The 25,022-nt window shown below is 38.1% G+C and overlaps 1 protein-coding gene across 2 annotated transcripts in view; it reads left to right on the top strand.

Moving 5' to 3' along the window:
* KDM3B (lysine demethylase 3B) overlaps positions 1–25,022 on the top strand; it is a 68,950-nt gene that overhangs the window by 5,790 nt on the left and 38,138 nt on the right. For both annotated transcript variants that reach the window (XR_012996384.1, XM_076350513.1), the window contains exons 2-7: positions 14,644–14,811; positions 17,277–17,390; positions 17,836–17,941; positions 19,360–19,484; positions 20,916–20,984; positions 21,913–22,491. Coding sequence is in view for 1 of the 2 variants with exons in the window: in XM_076350513.1 (XP_076206628.1) it covers positions 14,644–14,811; positions 17,277–17,390; positions 17,836–17,941; positions 19,360–19,484; positions 20,916–20,984; positions 21,913–22,491 (1,161 nt within the window). In the remaining variant the exon portion in view is untranslated. The remainder of the gene's footprint in view (positions 1–14,643; positions 14,812–17,276; positions 17,391–17,835; positions 17,942–19,359; positions 19,485–20,915; positions 20,985–21,912; positions 22,492–25,022) is intronic.

Below are 25,022 nucleotides of genomic sequence, written 5' to 3'. Positions count from 1 at the left end.
GTGGTAATTGCATCTACAAGTTTTATTTATACTGATATAAGTGATATGAAAAATTGTAGTGTTCTTGCATGTTAAATTCATAGGAGTATTCAGATCCAGCTTTTGCAAGTGAAAACTGGAAAGTTACTGTGTACTGGCAAAGTCTGTCTGCAGGAAACTCCTTGTAAGTGTTTGGATTTGCAGATCAAACTGCCTTTGAGGAAGTTGAATGTTCCAATTACAAGCAGAAGAAATTGAGAGACTTCATCAAAATTATTTGACCTTTTTGAATATTGTTTTGTAGTGTTGAAGTGTAACAACAGAAACAAGAAAAAAAGGCTAGAAAAAAAAAATATACTTTGGCAAGACCTTAGATTTTTTTTCCCATCGTTGTCAAAACATAGCATATTTTTCCTTTGTCACTTTATTTTCTTGGGTGGACAGTATTGATATAGTATGTACAGGGCTTGCTTTTTACAAAGTAAAATGCTATAAGCTGGGGAAGTAGAAACCATATGTTTTACGGTCTGTTTGGTGAATATATAGTCATTTCATTTATCTGAATTTTTAGTCATGGCTACAGAAAGCAGCAGACTCAGTAAAAGCTGTGCAAACAGAGTAAAATTTAGCAAGTTGAATGCTAGTACCTATAATTTAGGTCCCTCCCTTGACACATTTGTTATGTTTTTCTCTAAGGTAGTTGTATGTGTCACACTTAAAAACAAAAGACTGAATCATGCATTTGTAATGGCAGTAGTTCAGCACTGTAACTGGTAAGGTTTGTGAGCTGCAGGTTGGCAGCTGGGAGTCCATTTTGTCATTCAAATGGTTGCAGAAAGTCAGGTTTCTGTAATATCTATACTAAGATGTTTTCTCAGGTTTCAGTGGAGATACTAGAAGTCTTGAAAGGTTTTGTTTGTTTGTTTATGCTTCTAGGTGTGACTGCAGTGCACTGCCTGATGCAGGAATTCCTGTGGAATACTAGCAGTTGCATACTTTTTTCTGTCAGGTTTCAAATGGAAGACTAATTATTTCATAGGAGGTGAAAACACGTGGACTTGTGGATATGGAGCGACTTCTACTTGAAATGCAAGTGATCACGATGAAGTTGTTTTAGGTTTTTGTCTTGAGTTATTACTGTGCTACATCTCCCTGCTTTGATGGCAGTCCATTTCCTAAACATTTTGGATGAAATAGGTAGGCCAGTGTTTTAACTGAGCAACTGCTTCAAGAAATCTGTTTTGTCGTTTTAACTTCTTAAGGTACAAAGCATTCTTTTTTTTTTTCTGTAGGAAAACAATCTTCTGCATGTACTATGTATATACATATTCCTTGGGCAAGTTTGTGTGTGCTGAGTAGCTGTTTTCTTTTGGCTGATCTTGTTCTGTGCTTTAGTGAATTCCTTGATTATTAGTTAGACTGACCATTCTTTTTTCGTTCAAGGTCTGTCTTGCGATTGTTCGCATTTCTAGGGTTTTTCCATGCACATATTTTGACTTCTCCGTGTTGCCACCATGTGCTTGAGGTTTTTACAGAGCTCCCACGTTTTTAACCAACTTCCTAGCTGGTGGTGGCTTTGAAAATATTTCTGTATAGTCACATTGTGTTCTTATAGAAATGTTTGGAGAAATGCCTTTCCAAGAAGACTTAGCTAGTGTAATGAGAGTTTGTGTATCATCTTCACGTTTTGGTTGTTGAATAGCTTTTTCACATGATCATAAAATACATTTGCTCATACAGTAACTTCTCTCAATAGTGTTAGAGTGCTCTCTAAGTAGTCTTAATGCTTCCAGTTTCAACTGCTGATTACAGAACCAAAACAAAACTCAGTTTTACCTCCACATAGTTATTGTCCTGAGGTCACTGTGCTTGTGACTCCAGTTACTTGTGCAATGCTTCATGCTTTCCCTGTGAAGCCACTGGTGTCTGCATCTAATAATTTGTGCTACCTCCTTTTGATTAGATGCTCTATTTTATCAAGGCATTCAACTTTTCAGTCAGTGGCAGATTTATTTTATTCTGTAGTTTCTGCTTTATTTTGAAACTGTTCTTATTGTAAGCTTATCTGTAGTTGGAAAAAATCTTACTACTACTGTCTTGTTATCATTGATTAACTGATCACGCTCTTCTGAGGTAGTGCTGCTTGGTAGTGACTGCCTTGTTGCCAGTGCTCGGTGTTGGGAGTCCCTTTTTAGTATCTCACCTACACTAGATGGTGATGCTTCGTTTGCAAAACACAAAGAAAGATGGGGACGTTTTCTTGTATAGTCAAATTTTCTTTGCAGTTTTTGCATGCTTAGCAGACCTTTTGTCATCTTTCTGAATTTCCTCCAAAAAGCCATGGTTTTGTTGATGTCCACCTTGTTCATTTTGACATTAGTAAATTTATTCAGAGATGAGTTTCATTTGTTAGAGTTGCTTAGTATGCTAAATGACATTGAGGTGGGTGATTCTGGAGAGAGGCTGGCAGTTTCTTAGACATTCTTCTAAAGAATAGCATAATTTTCTACTTAGGAAGAATAGCTTTGGTTTCTTATTTTCAGATTGTTGAGAATGTGGCATTAAGCTTCAGGTTAAAGCTTTTCTTTGAGTGCGTTTCTTTTAACTGTACTCGTGGTCTATCATCTAATAACCTAAAATATTGTTTTTACTTTATCTGATTTAATCTATAAAACTCAACAAAAATGAGATGTACTACCACTTTATCACTAATGTTTTTTCAAGAAAGATGCCAAACTTGGAAAGCAAAGGAAAAAGAGCGAGGCAAACCAGAATTAGCAGTTGGAATAGCAAATTTTCAGAGTCTGATTGTAAAAACTTCTAAAAGCTCCTCAGATTCTTTTCTGGTCTGCCTAAGGTACCGTTAGACTTGAGGCGAGGAATGTGTCTAAAGAAATTTGATACATTTTATGCCAACCTTATCAATGACATTATTAATTATGTTGCAATAATAATTCTACTGCTCCAATACTTGCCATTTTAAAACCAATAATTTTCATCCTGTTTTTACCATTCCCCTTAGACTTTTGTAAATCTCAGCCTTCTGCATTTTCAGTGCAGTGCCATTTAATGCTTTGGATACTCAAGTTCAGGTCAGATGCAGTAAGAGAAAGTCCTTCATGTCATATGTAAGCTATGTAGTTAAAACTTTCACTGTCAACTCCTTCCATTTATTGCCATTCATCTGTTTTGCAGCCCCCTCCCCCGGCCCCCACCTGAAACTTATTCTAATATTTGGCAAACCACTGGTCTTGTCTTAATAGACTAATAGTTATCAGGTTCTTCTTTCTTATTTTTTAAATACAGGTGCTGTATTTGCCACTTGCAATTATACAGGTACCAATTTTAAATTGTTTAAAAAATCTGAGTATCAAACCTGCAATTTAAGGTGTTGCTTTTCCTTCAGAGTTCTGAACTGGAGGTCCTCATCCTTTTCTTGCTCATAATTGGGTTGTAGAGTACTTGGGACTAGGAACAGCCTTCTTGGATTTCTAGGTGATTTGCGAAACAGAAGATGTCGTAATCTCTACAGTCCAAATAGCTGCAGAAAGAAACAATAGTCAAAAAAGGGTGTCTTGCTATTATTTCACTGAAGTCGGGTTTTATGACACCTTGATTGGGATGCAGGCAAACATCAGGTAAAGATGCATTTTGGAAGAAATAGCAACAAAAAGCACAGTATTTGACAAAAATGTGTGTGTTTCCAAATCAAATTAATTCTATGAAACTCACACTTTCCAATAGCTCAAGTATTTCAAGTTACTAATAGCAGAGAAAATTCAGAACTACTAATTTTAGTATAAATTAAGGAAAAAAGGTGTCACTCTTTAAGGATAGGCCTGGGGAGCAGTGAATGAGTTCTTAGTGTACAAAATGGACTGGTGCTGCTTCAAAAGGCAGTCTGTCTCTGGTTATGCAGCAAGGAGGTCTCCGATGGCAGGAAGTTTCTGTAGGAATGCAAACATTTTCTGAAATAAAGTTCCTCTTAAAAAGCAAAGCATAGTGATTAACATATTTGGCTCTGTCTGGTGTAAAATACACCACAATTACTGGATTCATTTCAGAGTGTGAGGGATGTTACATAACTGGCTTGAGATACGGCTTGCATGAAGTGGTACTGTGTCTAATGTGCATGGCATTGTAGTTTTTGATTCAGTTGGTTTCATAGACTCATGTTGGCCATGCAGCTACAGGGCTATGAGGTTACTGTTAGATCCCAAATTTGACTTGGATAGCATTTGTTACCCAAGAGAGATACTTGGCACAGTCATTTTCTTCTTTGGCATAAACCAAAACTGCCCAAATCGGCTCACATCTGGAAGTGTTCAGTTGCTTGACAGTTGTCATGAGTCTTACTGGATAAAGTGGAAAAAAGCAGTGCAGCATGTGGGAGAGATAACAGTCCAGTACTTTATGTTCCTGCTCTTAATGCGTAAGAAAAAACTTGTCGATGAAGACTTCAGTGGAAGAGTTTGGTCTGATGTTATTAATAAGTCCATATAGTACCTAACTACTATTAAAAAAAAAAAAGTAATTGCCCTTCCTATCTCTTGTGCATGATGCTTCCTTGGACCCTTAAGCAAACAGCATGGAGGAGGATTGCAGGAAATTAACAATTCCTTGTGTGTGCTTAGTTTCTAGGCCACATGTTCCCTAAATATACACACCATGGAGTCAGCTGGGTTGCTTGTTCAAAGGGAAACAATGGGACTGTGTAGTGACAGTGGTGAGGCAATGTCCTGGCGCTTTCAGTAACAGCAAACTGCTAGAGTGTGATTTGATCTTCATCTAAGCTGATCTAAGGGTTTTTACCCATCTAAATTTCTAAAACATGTTAACTACATAAACTGACTATAAAAAACCTCCAGCATTTTCTCAAAGTGCTGTTTTGAAAGTGACATCTCTAAGATACTTTGCATACAGAATTATAAATGCACTTATTTGTTACTTGCTGTGTACCAGGAGAATAAAGCACTATATTACTTAAAGACTTTTTAAATTTGGAATTTTGGACAGCTACTTTACTTTGACTAATGATCCGGTTTGCATGGTGGCTAAATCTCACAGGGAGGGGGCAGAAGTATTGAGGCCACCCTCAATCTGCCTTGTGCATTTGGGTTGTATTAAGTGGAGTCTTTGGAGTTCCAAGCTCAATGTAAATCTGCTTGTGCTTCACCTTGTGTTGTAAACAAAATTGTACTTCAGTTTTGACTAGTCTCTTGTTACAAGGATGAGGTAGCATGGATTGAGGCCAAACTAGGTTGCTCGCACATTCATACCTGTGATAATTAATGTTGTGGACTGTCTGTCACAGAGACACTGACAGGGCTAATTGTGCAGGGCTCTGAGTGTTGCTCATTTTTGTTACAACAGGAGTGTGGCAGTTGCAGTGTGCTCTGAAATGACTGTGAACTGACATTGGTACAGAATGGGTAGGGCCTTTCCGAAGATGAGACTTCTTCCCTTGCATTTTGTGGTTTCTGTGTAGTTTCCAGCACTGATTCTGAGCTGTGATATTCACATTACTTGACATTTTCCTCCATATGTGTGGCCAGCATTAGGGTCAGCAGTGATGCTCAAGCTGGAAATGCTATAATACTAAAGAAGTGGAATACTGACAGAGTGCTGCGGTGGATTCTGTTTGTTTTGGCACTTTGTCATTCTTTCCTACCTACTTAACTCACCTAAATACATACCTTTTTGAGCCACATAAAGAGGTACTGGAAGACCAGTATTTTCAGGAATGGTTTTCTCTACTATTTTTGCTGAAATATGTTTTGTGGGGTTTTTGGGTGTGGTTTTTTTTTCTCCCCCTTCTTTTAAAGAGCTTATTAAACCAGGTCCTGCCTGGAACTGTTTGGGGTTTTAAGATAATTACAGAATTTAACTATGGCATTCTTGTTTTGCAGTTGCTCCTAATTCCCCCTATAATTCTGTTACTTATTAATCTTGAAATGTTTCTTTTTCCTCCTTTGTTAAACTAAAGTTAAAAAAAAAAACCAGAAAGGGAAACTTTATCATTGTTGCAGTGTCAAATGAACAGAGTAAACAAACTCATATTTTTCAGATATTTGGGTATTTTAAGATCTAAATTTTACTCTAGAGTTTGCCATATATTACTGTGGTATCAGACCATTGTTCAGACTTCAAATGTAATAAACATAATGCCAGCCAAGAGAGATTTAAATCCTAGGAAGCTATTTTGATTCAATAGTTGTTTGAAATGGCTATACAACTAATTATTTCTGTATTGGTCCCAATAATTTGCTTGTATGAAGAGTGTTCCAGAAAGGTGTTCAACGTTGATTTGATTCTCCATGACATATTGTGTTCTGTCACCTTTTACTTTTATTCATATAAGTGATCATCTTTGAATAATAATGACACGTCCCCCCATCTCTCTGTCGTCATTCCATCTTGTTGCATCAAACCATCATTAGTTCTACCGGTGCCATTCCTGACATGTTTCTGTAGCCTCTTTTTTTCCATCTCTACTTTATAGAGGTCTTTACAGTGTCCCTGCATAGTCTTTTCATTGCTTCTGTTCTTGCAGTCTGTCATTCAAGAAAACTTTCTTACCGAAGTATTTCTAGTTGAATCTTAATCCCAATATTGTCTCTTCTCTATAGTGGACAGATCAAATAATCCTATTGATTATTTATTCTCTTTTTGGCAGGCCTTCCATGAAGAACGTGTTATTAATTCCCCTTTCAGTCATCGTCTTTTCTTGATAAAGCAACCTAATTTAACCACTCTAAAGTTTGCATTTTCTAGAACTTTGATTGTTCTTGTCTGCTTTCTTCTGCTGTCTCCTGTTGTTCTGACCCAGACTGGTCATAAGTATTTTAGCGGAGGACTTACTGAGGCTGAATAGAGAGACAATCACTTCAGGTGTATTCTGCAGTATACACCTGTTTATGTATGTGTCTATCCTTTTTTGAAACAGCATGAGATAGCTGGAATGTATACCACCTCATGAATCTGCTCACTTTTTTTTTTTCCTATAAAACTGATACCTGTCCTGTCACTGGTAGTTTCTGCCTTTGTTTAGCACCTTGTGCTTATTTTCCTGATTGTATTGTGCTCTGATCTGAGGTAGTTTCTCAAGTTTGTCAAGATAATTTTGAATTCTGTCTTCAGGTGTGCTTGCAGAGCTTTCCAGCATGTGATCTTTCTGCTGAACTTTGCAATCTTGGTGTCAGTTACAATGTTCGATGACTGTTCTCACTTTCATTTTTGGAACTAGAACAGATTCCTATGAAGATCCTCAGTCAAATGCTTCCATTTTATCAGAGAATAGTTGATTTTTGTGCTCAGCATATAGGCTATCTTTTCCTGGTGTGAAATGTTATACAACAAAACCTAAATTCAAGGTGTGAGACCTGTATTTCTCTACTTGGAAGACCTGGTAATCTTTCTTCAAGCGGAGAATGACAGGGTCTTTAAGTATCTAATCTGTATCTACCCATGATGTTTTTAAGTAACTTTTATATAAGAAGGTTATATAGGTGCTCTTTCTTTGTAGCAATGGATTAACAAAGCTTTTTCGTATTTTTTTGGGAAAGCTTCAATAGTAAAGTGAGGCAGAATTGCTATTTGTGTTGTATGTGACTGAAGATTATAAAAACTATATTTTGCAAAAAAAGCTGTTCATTTAAAAAAAGTGAATCACTTGCATCTGTTGAATACTCTGGATGCATTGCTTCTCAGGATGCGATGCTTTGTTCTGACTGTATGTCCAACATGTTATAACAAAGAAACAGGCTACTAATTTCTGACTGGCAGTGCTAAAAATATATTTTGTGATGCCATCAGCCTACCAGAAAAAGTGAGGTAGGACTGCACTGTTATCCTTGTTGTTTCCTTTGGAAATTTTTTAAATAGGCTGCCAGCTTTATCATTGGTAACGTGTTTCCGGGTCATCAAGGCATCAAAACTAAGTAACATTGGACCAAATACCAATGTCTGTTGAAATGCACATGAAGTACTCCTTTTCAGTGTTTGAGATCCATTAGGTTCATGGTTTTTGGCCAGAACTGCACTAAGGCTGGTAATCAGATTAATTCCTTGTCCTTTTTTATAACTGGCTCCTTAACTGTTGAAATTGTTGAAAGGAAGGTTTTTAAAAAAAAGTCTGAAGTACATGAAGGCAGGTATTTTGTTAAGCTTTTGTAAAAAAAAAAAAAAAAGTTACTGTTACCTGGAGCCCGTTGACTCATAAACATGTTCATCTTTATTAGAAATTGTTAAGTACTGCTGTAGATTACTGTGCATGTTAAGTGTTGACTCACATGATACCGATACCCATCTTCAATCACAAAACAGAAACACTTATGATAAATATTTGTGGCCATTTATTAGCAGCTTGCTACCCCATAAGGTAATGGCTTTAGTAGAGTTGTGATTTCTCTAGCTCCTGCTGTTTTAATACTATTTCTGCTCTAGATCCTGTCAAAAGCATTTTTGATTGTTTTGCTTAATTATCATTATGCATTATAAGCATAGGAAAGTGCCAAGGAAATAGAAAAACTATGTATATTTTCTAATTTTAGTAATACATTTAGTGTCTTCACTAAATATATAGTGCCTTAATCAGTATCAGCCTTTAAGCATAATTGTTATGTCTAATAACTGTGGTTTCTTGGTTATGTGATGAAATCTACTCTTTGTCTGGCTCCATACAAATTATTTCAGAGAAGGATTTTTCTCCTTAGGTTTTTTTTTTCCCCAATTTTCCTGGCTTTGGGAATCAACTGCAGTAAAACACCTAGAGTGTGTGTGTGTGTATATTTCAGATCAGATTTTTTTGCCTTTGCTTGTAAGAGATTGAAACATGATTACTAGATTGGAAGCGAAAAGTTTTCTAAGCATTGGTGTGTACATCATCTTTGTCTCACATAATGGATTCCAAAATAACTTTGATTGCATTAGAAAACTACTAGAAAACTACTGTAGTTTAATTTTTGTAATATTATTTAATGGTGGTACTAGCTGCATGAGATCTCAGATGTGTCTCCTAAGTTGAAATCTCAGTATCTACCTTTCCTTCTTTCCTCTCCCACGTGTTGACAATGTAGTTCTTTCTACATCATGAGTAAGAGGTCATGGACCAACTTGTTACCCAGTTTTACTTGGTAGTCTGCAACAGATTCCTACCAGTGCCTCCTTTCTGGGCATAAGTACTATTATTCCAATTTACAGATGGGGAAACTCAGCCAGTGAGACTAAATGGCTTGACCAAGGTCATGCAGGAAGCCTCTGATGAAGCAGGGAATTGAACCTGGGTTTCTGGCTACTCTCTAGCAACTGATGGACCATCCTTCCTTTCAAAACTAGGTAAAATTTAAGACCATTTTAAGGGATATTTTTGAACTTGGATTTTTTGCCATCTTCTGCTTTTTATAATATATAATACCCTAAAGTGTAAAGATTTTATGTTTTTCATAGATGGCATCTACATTAGACCTTTGTGCAAATTCTAATGCAATAAGCTGCAGTATTTTTTCTACTATAAATCGTGTTTAGAGCCTGTGTGTCACGTGATGAAAAAGACCAATATATCTGTCTCATCTACACTATGGTCTTCCTATTGTTGCTGCTTCTATAGTGGAACTGATGTTGGAAAACTTTAGGGGAAATTCCATTTGAACCAGGCTGTAGTTCTCTATAGTGTACTAAGGCCTGAGTGTTAGGGTAGTAGCTAGACAAGAATGTGTATTCTGGAAAAAATGCTTCAGGCTTTGTATATCAAATAAAGCGGAGCAACAGCTCTGCTTTCTAGTGTCACTTTTTATTGGGACAGGCAAAAAAAAAAGGGGGGGGGAGAGGGAGAATTACAGGTGTGTATGCACCCTCTGTTTTTTGTATTGGAAAAAAAACAACTGGTTTTGTAGGTTAAAAAAAACCTAAACCACCGAAACATAAAAATCTTTATTGTTTGCAATTAGATATTGCTTAGGGAAGGCATTTTTCCCTGTAGGAGAACTTGGGGAATCCTGCAGGTGCATTTTTGTCTAAGCAGCACCATTTTTATTTTAATGTGATAAAGATATATCTGCACTAATTGCATATCTAGTTGCCGTCATCAATACCACTGTTCAAAAGCATTGGTATTAACAAAGCACCATTGCTGTTCTTACCAATGGCTTGTCTAAACTGATTGTGAGCAGAGTTAGGAGGGTCCATAGAAGATATTGTTGGTAGATGTGACCCTATGAATTGTAGGGCCATTGATACATTTGAAAGGTAATTTATTCTAAGCTAAAGCCAGGGCTTTAGCATACAGACATTTCCCTCTTGACTCAGAACTATACAATCTTCAAACTAAGATGAGAAAAAAAAAACCCAGGAAATTCTCAGTTATAATGCAGTCGCTTTGCTTAAGGCTTCCGGGTTTTTCAACAAAGGTAGAATATTTCTGTTTAACATTTTAAATATCAAAAGGAAATATGTTTATTCACTCTCAAGTCTGTCTCATCTGTCCTTACGTTCCTTGCTTTAGGCATCTCTTTCAGGATTCCCTTAGTGTTTTTCTCATTGGGCATCAGTTCATGAATAGGCTGTAGTTATTTTCTGTAGTAATACGAAGTGGTATATGCACAAACACTCGGTGTGCTGTGCAAGTCAGCTTCTGCTTCTTGCGCACCCAGTACACAGTGATTTCTATTGCAGATTCTGGAAACAGAAACTGAGAACATAGCTGTTTATATTGAGGCTTTCATCCTTTTTGTTGCTGTGTGATCTGTTGGAAACTACTGAACAATACTGACAATATCATGTGTGGTGTTGCATGGATCTGGAACAGCTGCCCTGCATATCTGTGTGTAGGAAAATACTCTGTTGGGTATTGACTTAGAATTAGTAACACCTTTTTTAATGATTGTAAGTCAAAGTTTGGCAGAATTCCATTGCTTGTATTGATTATACAAAGATGGAAGAAAACTGAATATTGAACATAAAGCGTGTAAAACAAACTTGCCATGACTTCTCTGTTTTGCAGGGGAGAGAGATGATCTTAATATGATAATGTTGTCTTTTCTCTCTCTTCGACCCAGTTTGTGGGTCTGGGGTTTTAGAAAGGAAAACTATAAGGTCTGTTTTCTGAGTTAAGTGATGGAATAGAATAGTTCAGTTGGAAAGGACCTACAACAATTATCTAGTTGAACTGCCTGACCACTTCAGGGCTGACCAGAAGTTAAAGCATGGTATTAAGGGCACTGTCCAAATGCCTCTTAAACACTGACAGGCATGGGGCATTGACCACCTCTCTAGGAAGCCTGTTCCAGTGTTTGACCACCCCTCTCTAGGAAGCCTGTTCCAGTGTTTGACCACCCTCTCAGTAAAGAAATGCTTCCTGATGTCAAGTCTGAACATCCCCTGATGCAGCTTTGAACCATTCCCATGCGTCCTGTCACTGGATCCCAGGGAGAAGAGAACAGCACCTCCCTCTCCACGTCCCCTCCTCAGGAAGCTGTGGAGAGCAATGAGGTCGCCCCTCAGCCTCCTTTTCTCCAAACTAGACAAACCCAGAGTCCTCAGCCGCTCCTCAGAGGACATGCCTTCCAGCCCTGTCACCAGCTTTGTTGCTCTCCTCTGGACGCATTCGAGGACCTTCACATCCTTCTCAAATGGTGGGGCCCAGCACTGCACACAGTACTCCAGGTGAGGCCGCACCAGTGCTGAATACAGCAGGATAATCCCCTCTCTTGACCGGCTGGTTTTGCTGTGTTTGATGCACCCCAGGATGCGGTTTGCCCTCTGGGCTGCCAGGGCACACTGCTGGCTCCTAATGAGCCTGCTGCTGACCAGCACCCCCAGATCCCATTCTGCAGGGCTGCTCTCCAGCCACTCCTCTCCCAGTTTATACTTGTTTCGGGTGTTACTCCTTCCCAGGGGCAGAATCTGGTATTTGTTCTTGTTACACCTCATGCCATTGATGATTGCCCAGTGCTCCAATCTATCTAGATCCCTCTGCAAGGCCTCTTGTCTCTTGAGAGAGGCAGCAGCAGCTACCGGTTTGGTATCATCAGCAAACTTGCTAATGGTGCATTCAACTCCTGCATCCAGATCATTGATAAAAATATTGAACAGCACTGGCCCTAGGACTGAGCCCTGAGGAACACCGCTGGTGACCGGTTGCCAGCTAGATGTAGCCCCATTCACTACAACCCTTTGAGCCCTGTGGTCCAGCCAGTTCTTCACCCAGCGCACTGTGAACCCGCTTATCTCACAGTTGGACAACTTGTCCAGAAGAATGCTGTCAGGGGGAATATCTAAAGCCTTGCTAAAATCCAGGAAAAACTACATCCACCACCTTCCCTTCATCCACTAGGTGGGTGATCTTGTCGTAGAAGGAGATTAAATTAAACAAGACTTTCCCTTTGTGAACCCTTGTTGACTGTGGCTGATGATTGCATTGTCCTTTAAATGTCTTTCAGTAGCACCCTGTGTGATTTTCATAATTTTTCCACGTACTGAGGTTAGACTAACAGCTCTGTAGTTCCTTGGTGCTGAGGTTAGACTCACAGGTCTGTAGTTCCCTGGGTCTTCCGTCCTGCCCTTCTTGTAAATTGGAATAACGTTGGCTACCTTCCAGTCAGTGGGGACCTCCCCAGACTCCCAAGACCTTTGGTAGATGATTGAGAGGGGTCCTGCTGTGGCATCTGCTAGGATGTTACAGATGGCATTGCTACTGCTTTGTATATGATGGGTACACAGTATTTGCCAGAGTATTTAGTGAGCCTCTTAAACAAACGTGGAACACCCATCTTGAAGTTCATCACAGACTATTTCTTGTACTATTTTTTCTTTTTATTTTTTTTTAAACCAGGGAGTAATGTGTTAAATTTGCTGCTAAAAGTACAGCTGTTCCACTTCATTAATTTGTAATGATTTATAGAAATGTGAGGTGTCTTATTAGGTTAAGACTGTAAGAAATTTTCTTACAGTCTTACTTCATGTGTGTCACAAGGTGAATTGACTTGTTTAAGTCTTATGTGAAGTAATAAATTAAAAATAAACCTAATAGGTATCCTTATTTATTTGGGACAGAGTGGTAAGCTGTACTTCATTGCTTGTTTGAATTTGTCTGCCTTTAGTGATCCTTGCCAACTAGTTTAAGGGGATGTGCTAGTGAGAGGGTCCTGTCTGTGTAGTTACTTATAAAATCTCCCCTCCTTTTCATCAAGTTCTTAAATATCTTGAGAAAAGGCATATATTCCGAAGTCAGCATTATTCTAATAGTTCTTTTTGACAACCTTTTTTTATATAACCTTTACAATAAGAGAATAATGAGATGATTACCTCACTAATACTGTACATATAAACAAATAATTCCGTTTTGTTATTCTTATGTGATAGTCCTCTCTTTATGTCACATTCTACTGCCAAAATAGCACAAATATAATATTAAGAAAGGTACGGGTCCACTGAAACTGAAAAAGTGTTCAGTCCAATTTCCACTATATTGCTGAAATTTGTTGAATTGAAGGAAAGATATCTTGAAAGGTCCAGTCTTCTTTCTCTGCAGGGCAGCTTAAGCAGTAATGGATTCAAGAATTCATCAGGAGAGTTGCTTCATATTCTGTCCCTCTACCCTTGGAGTTTGAGCTTTTGAGTCTGGGGGAAAGGAGTCGGGAAGAGGAGTGTATGAGTGGTCTCTAATACCTCTTTTAATAAGGATTACTGGTAAAGCAGAGAGCTGTCTGTCTCCGGTTAGTGCCCTGTTACCCCCAGTGATCTTGTAATTATTACAAAACTGTTTTGACTGTCCAGCTTAAGGTGTTTCTTAACTGATGAGGAATTTCTTGCCGTTCATCTGACATATTTGATTATATTTGTGTAGTATGTAGGTTCTGTAGAAGAAAGATTGGGATGCGACTGTGTTTTAACATTTAATAGCCCCGGTTGTTAGGACGTGAAATGAGACTTGTAACCCGCGTTCCTGTTCTTAGCATTCCTGCTATGTAATTTCGTATGGCTTTAACATTTGTCCTTTGTGATAGGAAAAAAAAGAGGATGGTATCTCAGAATAGTGATTTAGAATTGTAGTGTGGTTTATATTCTCACACTTGTAAATAAAGTAATGAAAAATACAGTGATGAGATATTTCTGGATAATCTCATGCCATCCAAAATATTTGCATTTGGTTCAGGGAGTTTAATAATGTACAGGGCAACATAAAACTTCTGATTTAGAGTGGATTTCACAAACACAAACTTTCCTGGCTGAAGGATTTAATTCTGTGAATGTCAGTTAACCATACTGATACAAGCCATCTGTTGAAGTGCCAAGTGAGAGTGTCTAAATTCTCTAAAAAATCCCAATGTGAAAGAGGCTTGCACTGGGTCATCAGTTATATTTTGGGATGAACAATTTTCACATTTTTAATTTTGTATGGGGAAATTCAGCATTTGGAGCCAGTGGTGTGTGTTTGGGGATAAATCATTTTTCATATGATAGTAATTGCTGTGAATTTGATTTCTGTTTCTTTTGTAATGTTTGATAGCTATGTAGATGTGATGTTCTCAGTGTTATCATTACAATACTTATCCTGATTTTTCTGACTAAAGCTGCTGTCTCCTTATCCATAGGGATTGTAGGAATCTATTTTTTTCTATTCGGTGTCTGAAAAGAGCTGAAATGCCTTCTAAATTTTTTTATCAGATCTTTGTGGAATTCGATGGCTGTAACTGGAAGCAACATGCCTGGGTGAAAGTTCATGCTGAAGAAGTTATAGTGTTGCTGCTGGAAGGATCATTGGTTTGGGCACCTCGAAATGATCCAGTTATGCTTCAGGGGACTCGAGTCTCACTGGCACAGTGGCCTGCACTGGTGAGTATTTGGCCAAAAGCTCTCATATCCTTAGAGGTTTGCATCAGCTCTGCTGTGAAACACAAGGCTTGGATATTGTACAGGGCATCATTATGCAGGTACCAAAAGTTGCTTGGGGATGGATTATTTAAAATGGTAAATAGGAGAGCAGTTAACTGGGAGTTATAGTGGCTTTAGAAAGGCATCTGAGAAGCAGTATGCTTCCAGTTCCTGCCCCAGAAAGTGAATGCTGTTACCTCACAGAAATGAGATACTGTTTACCAGTGGGTCTCTGAAGGAATGTGGTACGTATCTGAAAAGATTATTTTTCCCTATTTTAGAACTTTAAGTGTGTTAGGCTTTTCTGAATTGTGAGAATAAGCCTTTTGGTCTTACTATGGACTCTAGAGCTCTGTATGGTAAGGATCGCTGCATCATTTTAATAGGTATTCCTGAAGGCACTTGTGGAAGAGAATAGACTGTGGGCTGTGCCTGACCTATAAGCCATAAGTTGGCCACTCCTGATCTAAACGAAAAAATGTATTTCAGTGGTGTTGTCAGCATTAACTAACATGACATGCAAAATTTTCTCCTGTTTCTTGAAGTGGTTATCTGTATTGCTGTTTACATGGCAGTTACGTGTCATGATGCTTGAGACCAAAGCCAATACGTTTTAGCTAGCATATCTGAGTATACCTATTCTGGAAACATCCTGATGAGTAGAATATCGTGAAGAGCATTCCCTACATCCTTCTTTCTTCTCTTAGTGGCTTCTGAAGAGGAAATATCATTATATGTGAGAATCCTACCCTCGTTTTCATGCTGTCTAATTTTTATTATTTTGCCCTTCTTTTGTTTCTTTTCTCTTCTTGCAGTCCTTGGACTGCTTGGGATCCTACTCTCTGGTTTTTTAATACTACATCTTGTGCATGGGCACATTGAAATGTTTTTTCCAGTCAAAGACCTTGTGCCTTGGTAGAATTTTAATTTAGTGTTTTTAAATTGACACTTGAGCTCAAAGCAACAAGTTCAGCACTGCAACTTTCTCTGAGGGTTTCTTTACTGCAGTTGTCTTAAGGCAGAAGAAAACCAGGCCTTTAGAGCAGAGATTCTGTATATAGTGTTTTTTCCATAGGCAGAGTTTTCCTTTTAATGTATTTCCAACTTGTGTCCAAGAGTGAACTCCAGTTTAATTTCATCTGGGAAACTGTGTTTATACAGGATCAATTTCTTTCAGATGATTCCCAAGTATCTTGATATCTTAGTGATTTGGGGGTGTTACCATAGTCCCCACGCTGATTCTGTAATGATTTGTGTCAGAACCTGTTAGAAGACTGTTAGAACCAAATATGGGTCCACTAAGATCCCAGAGTATTTCCACTATAACTCAAGCTATATCTGTAGACTTGCTGAAGAAATGTTTCCATCCTCTGGACAGCCATGTGAACACTCAAGCTTTCACTAAGTACTAGAGGCCTACCCAAATAACTCCAGTCTGTATTGCCATTCAGTTAGCCAAAGCGCCAGAATACATATGTGCAATGTGGACAATTCTGGGAAGCCAACTACGTAGCGTTACAGAGTGGATGGTATTTTTTTGGGGGGTGTGGTGGTGGTGATGTTGGTTTTGGGGTTGGGTTTTTTTTTTTGAGATATATCACTTATGAATGTGTATTCATCCTTTGTTGTCTCTGTCTTGTAGTCCTGTTCACTTTTAGGAAATAGTTTTACATAAACTGAGAAAATAAATTTTATATTCATACTGTTGTGTACAGGAGAATGGAGTGTGAACAAACTTGATGAGAGCTGTTAAGGGAAAAATGTCGTGAATACTTGTGTGTTAAAATCATGTAAGTGTGAGCGTGAGACTTATAACATGTTTCAAAGACTGCAATGGTTGGCAACTTCCTCTTCCATCAGCAAATTATAAGATTATCATTCTGATTCTGCTAGGTATTTTCAGTGATTTGTCCTGCAGCTTGAATATCAATAGTACACCTGTTATGAACTTCAGTTTTGCACAAAACATTAGCAAAAAAAGCTCCCCTTTTTTAATATGCCTATAAATTACTTACACCTGACTTCTGTACGGGAATAAAAATGCTCCTTTCAGACAGCTATACCTGAAATATGTAGCATAGTTTGAACCATTAACCAAAGCTTTTTTTAACCTGAGCATCAGAAGGTGCTTACCTATGAAAAAACAAATACCACAAAAGGTGTTTTCAGTTGTGCTTTAAGTTCTAATGAAGAAGTGGAGCCAATTTTCTGTAATTCCTTCTTGTAATATGCCACACTTGCAAGAATTATTGGCTTAGACATAATGAGTAATAATTTGCATTAAAACTCAAGTACAGGGTGGTGCAAGTTGAGAAACGAAACTTTTATACTTTGTGATACTTAAATAGCATGTGAAAACAACTATTGTTGGCCTGTATGTGTGCTCAGTCATTTTTATAACCTTTGTTTTTTATTGTTCATCACAGACCTTCACTCCTCTAGTAGATAAGCTGGGTTTAGGCTCTGTGGTCCCAGTGGAGTTTCTTCTGGACAGACATTTATGTTTCCTGTCTGATGCCAGTGGATTACGTTTGTTTCAGGTATTTGAACTGTGTTCAGTTAAAGTGCAAATTTAACTTTGTGCTGTGATTGTCAGATTAATTTTTTTTTTTACTGTTCCACTTTCATATTCTTGTCTTCCTCCTTTCGCTGCCCTGTCATGTATTTGCATTTGTTTCCCTGCTTTTCCAGGTGCTTACACTAACCTCCATCTGCATTCAAAAAGTCCTAGTTCCTCTCTATATTGGTCAGTTGGAGAGCTAGCTGTCAAGCGTCATGTAGCTGATAATTGCAATGGAAGTTTTGCAACAGCTTTTACATAGCTAGTGCCTCCTGGCATGTTCAGCAATGTTTTTCCTAATTTTACTTTTTTTTTGGTTTGTCAGTCTCTGAGAGCCATCCAAGAAGAGCTGTCCCTTAAAAACTAATGATTCTATTACCTCAAAAGACCTTAATTTTTATGTTCAAACTGTTTGTTGTTGGCAGATGGGAACCGAGAGTCAAAATCAGATTCTGCAGGAACAGCCTTCACTAAGAGAAGCTGTCAATGCATTGATCAGTGACCAGAAGCTTCAGGAGATATTTAGTAGAGGTGAGACTGTGTTTTTCTATCTCAGAGCTACTTTGTTTTGGACCAGCTAGACTATGCTGGGATTTGTGAAGGAGAATAGTAATAGCGTCTGTTACTGTTTGATTTGGAAGGTAAATTTTCTGTATTGTTTTGCAAGTTCTTTACAAAGAAGCATTATTGTGTCACAGATACAGGTAAGCAGTTGCTGAGATACAACCAGAAATACCTACTGGGAATGATCACTGAAGATGTAGTTAAAGTAGGACAACATATTATTGATAACATCCATGTATTTACAACTTCCCTTATTTTAAGTGTTACTTTTGAATTTTTAAAGTTTTGGTCCTGTTCTATGGTTCTGTTCTATAATTCTGGAAATTTAAAAGTGAAGTTACTCTGTGTTGTTGATCTTTAAAAAAATTCTTTTGTTATGTCAAATTCAAATTTTGGCATTTTGATAATTAATACATGAGTTGATTAAATTGAAAATACGGTGTGTCCATGGCCGCTCAGCATAGAGTTAATACCTTAACTGTTACCTGGATTGTGTATTAGGGTTAAGCCTGATGGCAGCTTTGTTGTCAGATTGGGGTCTTCTAGTTCAAGTGCTAACACAATTTTCTATCTAGAGTTTGGGTTCATGGGCCAGGTGGCCACCCTAGATGTAGGCCACTGTATTACATTTGAAGGATGATGTAATTCTTAATGGGGATTTGGTGCCTTTTGGTTAAATAAAATATTTATTGATAAAAATGCTATGAGGACAATACTTCTTACATAAGCAAGTAGCTTCAGAATTGTCTAGTTTGGAGCCTTCTTCTGAAGCGCCTAGTTCTGGTTGTATCAGATACAGGCTGTTGGATTATGTGGATTTTGATGATCTAATATTAACTAAGTCTTTTTTGTCTGGACTTAGGGTAGGAGGAAAGTTCTGCATGCTGATGTAGAGAGTGAGGGCAGGGTCGGAGGAAACCTTTCTGTAGATGATCTGTTACCTGTGTCAAAGAGCTAAGACTGATTGGTTTAGAGATGTTGGATATTTGTGCAATTACATTAAATCTTTCACGGTTACAAATATATGTTTCTATTCTAAACTGCATGCAGCTTATACTGGGATTTGATGCATCTGGACTGAGTCAGAATGCTATGACTGTCCACTGGATTGATGCTTCATAATTAACTGAGCTGTAGGTTAGAAAACAAAAGTTTTGAGTTACAGCAATGAGGTCTTACTGACTTTTTGCAATAGAATGCTTGGCTTACGCAGGATTTGCAGCAGAAGCCCGAGCATTTTAATTTCTTTCCACCTGAAAGATGACACTTCAAGCCCTATTATGTGCACAGAACTCTTTTTTTTTTTTTTTTTTTAATTGTATGACTCTTAACTAGTATGACACAAAGCTTGTCTGGAAAACGTACTCAAAGTCCTTCTTTTCCAGGTCCTTACAGTGTCCAAGGCCAAAGAGTTAAGGTTTACCAACCAGAGGATGAAAATAGCTGGCTCTGTGGTGTTGTGAGCCATCAAGACCCAATAACTCGTCTTATGGAGGTGTCTGTGACTGAGGTAAAAATATGAAGCACTGCTTTGGTGTTCCTAAAGTACCATTCCTCAATATCTCGTGGAGAATGACAGCTTCACCAAAACTTGCACTTTTGGTTCTTTGGTTTTTTGCTTTAAAAGATGAGTAATTATCCATGTTGTGATTAGCAGAATTCTTTTTTCCTGTTATGATTTTCCACAATAAATGATGATATACAGCCCACTACTATAAAAGAAGCTGTAAAAATTTCTTTGGCAATGAGTGCTATATGAAAAAATATTGGAAGTGGCTTTCTGGATGGGAGAGCGTACTGATGTACAGAAAGCTGCCTTCTGGGTCTGTTATGCTGTGGTCTTCCTATGCCTTCTCTCAGCTTCTATCTGACAAGCTGTACAAGTGGTTTAAAACAAGTGTAACATAGAAGATGAAGTCTTATTGATTGATGTATTTTAGCTTAGGCTGTTTACTTTTGCCCTGTTCTATCAGTAAACCTAGTAAGTGTTGTAAACAGCACAGAAAATCTGTGCACTGCTAGAGTTGTCTGGTTTGTATTATATGCTTCTGTGTGGTCTGACAGGTAGTTCAGTCTTACCAGCAGCCTGCTCCTAATGGCTTCCTTTTTCAGGAGCAACTAGGAATAGCTCTGTGGTGCTGTGTGTAAATTACTGTAGCAGCAGCACTCTTCTCGGTTTTTTGGGTCCTGTCCTGTGTACCATGCCCTCTGCCCCCATAGCCTTTTCCATGTGCAGTAAAATATGTATGCGGAATGATTGCACTGAACATGCCCAGTAAGTCCTGTGCACACATGTAGTAATCCTGCTCTGACTACTAGATCTATTGCTGGTGCACAGGAAATAAGTATACTGTATATGGTAAATAAGTATAGTACTTTGGAGAGGCATTGAAATTGTGGAGTATATGCTTTCAGTGGATACATGCCAGGAAGCACCCAACTTACTGTGTATCTACTGAGAAATAAAAAAGTAACCTCCAAGCACAGTTACAGAGGTTGGGTATTCATTGCTCCTTTTGGGGAGATGCTGATGAGGATAGTTAGCATCAATTGATGTGCTTCCTTCCAGTAGTCTTTTCTACATCTAGCAGAGTGAATGTGCAGAAGGCTAGAACAATACTAAATCAAATTTAAGAGGAGCTGTGTTTAATGCAATGAATGCCTCTAGAGATGCTCAGTAGAACAAACATACAAGGAAACAGTGGTAGGAATCAAACATGAAAGTTTTTGAAATAGAGAAGGAGCAAAAGGATAGAAGGTAAACTGGAAAGGTGTAGTATTACTAAGGAAGTGGGACAGAAAGAAAAGGCAAATGGGAGAGGGGCTGCAGAGTAACCTTGTGTGTAAGATCTCTTATGTTGATACTATGTACTCTGAATTAAAAACTAACCTCTTCTTTTCTTCCTCCTACTTCCTCAATATCAATCTGCGTAAAAATTAGAGTGGTGAAATAAAGTCGGTGGATCCTCGACTGATTCATGTGGTGATGGATAACACTCCTCCAAGCGAGGTACTACAACAGTTCAGGTCTTGTATATACAGTGTGAAGCTTCATAAAGATTTAGATATAAAACATCTAAAACATGGAAACAACTGAAAACTGATGCTATGTTCACTGTGGGCTTTTGATAATGTAATTGGAAGAGGAAAATTTTCTTTACCACTTTGGGAGATGGTCATAGCTTTCTTTAAACGATATATTTTCCTTTTGTTCAGGCCTGTTTTACTAAGTTCAACATGGATCTTGGGGGGGGGGGTGTTCAATAAACATGGCTGTGCTCCATTTTAAAGGGTAGTGCTCTGATAGAAAAGGCAGTGAGCACAGAGACATTCTTTAACAGGATCACGCTGTGCTTCTTCACAGACCTTTTTAGGCGTTTCTAAACATTACCCTCTGGCTTCTCTGAAGCAGGCTTGTATGCTTGTGACATTTCATTGCTTCAGTTGAGAGGTTCCATGATAACATTTGAATGTGTTTTTACCCTAGGCTAAAGGGCAAGCTACCTCCTGTATTTAAATATTGTAGGCTTTGGATAGTGGACAGAAAGTGTGCCCTTCAAAAGAATTGTGGGATTAGACTAGTAGCAAAAATTAGTGCGCAAATAGTTTTCATGCATTAGCAAGGACTATGTTGGAGTATGGTTGTGTTGCATGTTTCCCAAAATCTGCCATGATGTGGTATGTGCTACAGCAAAGCAGCTCAGCTAAAAATCTTACTGTGAAGATCCTATCCTAGTACAAAAAAGATGAGACTTCACTTATGCTTGTGTTCTGTGTTCACATAGTATCTTTCCTTAGATATCTCAATTTGTGATTAAAAGAAATGTTCCTAAGCTTAAGAGCAGTGTAATATATTCTTAGTTCTAACAAAAAAATGTTCTTTGAACAGGTATTCCTGACTGTTCTATTTAGAGATTGCATGGTTTTGTCTATTATAGGGAGGGGGCCTAAAAGCAGCTAAGTCGTCTAAAGGGAAAAAGAAGAAAGAAAGCCTGGAGGGAAAGGATGGACGAAGGAGGAAGAATGCTTCAGACTCTGGGTGTGATCCTGCAACAAAGAAGCTAAAGGAGAGGGGTGAGGTGGATAGCAATGGTAGTGATGGAGGTGAGGCCAGCAGAGGTCCTTGGAAAGGAGGCTCCAATAGCGAAACAGGACTGGATCCAAGGTCCAAACAGTTGCCTTCATTCATTCCTCAGATTAATCGCAATATTCGCTTTGCCACTTACACCAAAGAGAATGGCCGAACACTAGTAGTCCAAGATGAGCCAGTTGGTGGTGACACACCATTGCCCTTAACTCCATTTTCCTCTGTGGCTGGACAAGCATTACTAGTTGGATCTGGATGTAAAGAGTCAGGAAAATCACTGGAACAGGTTGGCCAAGGCACGGTGACTTCTGCAACTGCAGTTACTACAACTGCTTTGACGCCGACAACTGTGAGAATCTCTGATACCAGTTTGTCAGCTGTTACTGGACAGGAGAAACTGAAAACAGGCCGATCACAAGCCCAGGGAGAGGTGAGTAGTTCGTGATCCAGCGTATTCGAGAAAGACATACATATTTGCAACAGATGTTCTGCAACTTATTCCTGTTACAAAGTGTATCCATGGAATTTAGAAAACTACTTTTTCTCTGATGAATCCCTCCCCTCCCAAAGGAAACCTTTCTATCACCTGATCTAAGAAAGAACTCAAAAGAAATTGAAATATTTGGTGGAGGAGTTGCAAGAGACAACTTTTTAGCACTCTTATCTTTATTCAGTCTTAAAGTCACTTTAAGCACTGCACTTAATATAATTAATTTTGTTGTGTCATATGGAAGATAACCTACTTAATCTCTTGCCTTTATATAAACAAATATGCATGAGAATGTGCACAGAGTTGAACATTTAAGTTACTTAAAAAAAAAAAAAAAAGCCTCAAAACCAGAAAAACAATGAGGCTACATTTAGAGGACCTTTTATAGATGCCCAAATTGTCTGTTACAGCTATGATATCTCCATAGTAGAAAAATGAGCCAGTTGCATCGTATACTATCTAGGGCTGAAAACAAAGAAATAATTAAAATATTTGAGATGGGTACCTTTAGAATAAATTGTAATAAAGAACTCAGTCTAGAAGCAGCTTGAAGACCTTTTAGTTGTGCCTTTGTTTTCAAGGGGAAAAGTGGAAAAGTAGAAGGGAAACCCTGTTAAAAACAAAATAGAGGACTTTATAAGTCTTCATTTGATTACTTAAAAAAAGAAAAAAAAAACCACCTCTAAGTACAGCAAAAATTAAGAAACTTGTAGTCTACTGTATAAAAAAAGTGAAGAAAATGGGAGATACATTAGAGACTCCAAGGTGATTGCCAGGAGGTTAAATAGATTACTTTTATCCTTGTCTTTTGTATTAGCTAATGGAACGAGGGGAAAGGTGAGATGTTTACCTTGGGATAAAAATTCCTAGATGGTAAGGTGTAAAGGAGAAATAGAATTGTAGAAGACAGGAGTGTTACATAATTGTTGTATAACAATATAACCTTATCTCTCTTCCACCCCACCTCTGACCCCTGCAAAAAAAAAAAAGAGAAGAAAAAAGTTCAGAGTTGGGAGCAGCTACAAATTGTGTAGGTGAATGGTCAAAATTGTATCTATCATCAATGTTATTAAGGAAGAACTTTAATTGTACTGAGAAATTTTGGTACCACCTCTCCTTCCCTCCCTCTCCCCAATGCCAAATCACTTGTTTTAAATCATTATTAATAATCTGGCTTCAGAATTTGCAGGTGGACCACTAGTCCATTTCAAACTGTATTTTGCTTGAGGGAGGGAACCTGACATAAATCAGTAAGAGTGTTGTAGATAGTTCACATGTGTTACTGTTTCAGACTGTCCACTTTATCATAGTGTGATTTGGTCCTTGAGATTACTTATTAAGCTTGGTTTGCATTCATATTCATATGCTTTTTTAAATTGCTAGAACTCAGTTTGTGAAAATTACTTTGGCTCTAAAAAGAAATATCTGAAGTTCTAGTATCTGGAAGAACTGTCATGGGGGACATTAATATGTTATTAAAGTTATTACAGCTGGAGGTTGATAATGAGGAACAAGCTAAACATTAGTTTGCAGTGTAGTAGGTGTGCAGTGACACTAATTACCAGTAAGATGTGTTGCACAGAGGCTGTGGTTGTATTTAACATGGCCTTGGAATAAAAGTGTATTAATCATGAGCAATCATGAGTATTCCTCACGAGAAGATTTCTAAGTGGAAACGAAACTCAAAGAAAAGGAATAGAACTGATGAGTTACTTGCAGAATATTATCAGTTACAGTAGGACTGTGAGAATTGGAAAAGCTGGAAAAAGTATAAATTGAGAAGAGAGCAAGTGAATATTCCATATCACAGTTACAGGTCTAGTAGAAATCTGCAAGTCAGAAAACTTTCCAGTATTTGAAGATCATAAAAATTAAGCCCTTTGTGCTTAACCTCTATTGAGTAATCCCCTGAAAGGCACCACTTCATAGGCATCTATCTACCTGTCAGCAGATTTGGCTTGCTGTGACCAGGAGCAGTTTGTTCACTAACTGCTAGAGGGCTTGCTTTGTTTAATTAACTTTGCAAACTAAGTTAATTATTTCAAGGGTGCTGGTTAAGTAGGAGAAGCTTGTCAGGATGATCTTGGGGGAGGGTGAAAGATGGGAGGTTATTGAAAAGCAGTTTCAATTAAGGTTCCCTTCTTGCTGATTTGAATTAAAACAATCAGGAGTTTAAATAACTTGCTTTTCTGTGAATTAGTTCACCTTGTCTTGTGTCTCACTTTTGTTCTAAAGCGTGATAAGACATTAAGTGTTCGTTTTCTCTGTGTCTTTAGTATGTAATGGACACTTAGCTCATTAGTTTCAATAGCTTGTAGCTAGGAAAAATTAGTCTAGCAGAATCTTTAAAGAAGTTTCGTCATTGTAAATAATTCTGCTGGAAGTTTCTATTGCAGGTGGATAAGTAGAATGCTAATTGTACAATTAGATGAACCAAATTATTGCTGAATCAAAGAATCCTTTAATAGGCT

This window comes from Aptenodytes patagonicus, chromosome 12 (genome assembly GCF_965638725.1).
Source record: "Aptenodytes patagonicus chromosome 12, bAptPat1.pri.cur, whole genome shotgun sequence".
Taxonomy (NCBI): Eukaryota; Metazoa; Chordata; class Aves; order Sphenisciformes; family Spheniscidae; genus Aptenodytes; species Aptenodytes patagonicus.
The sequence above is the reverse complement of the archived record's forward strand: the minus strand, read 5'-3'. Positions and strand labels throughout refer to the sequence as shown.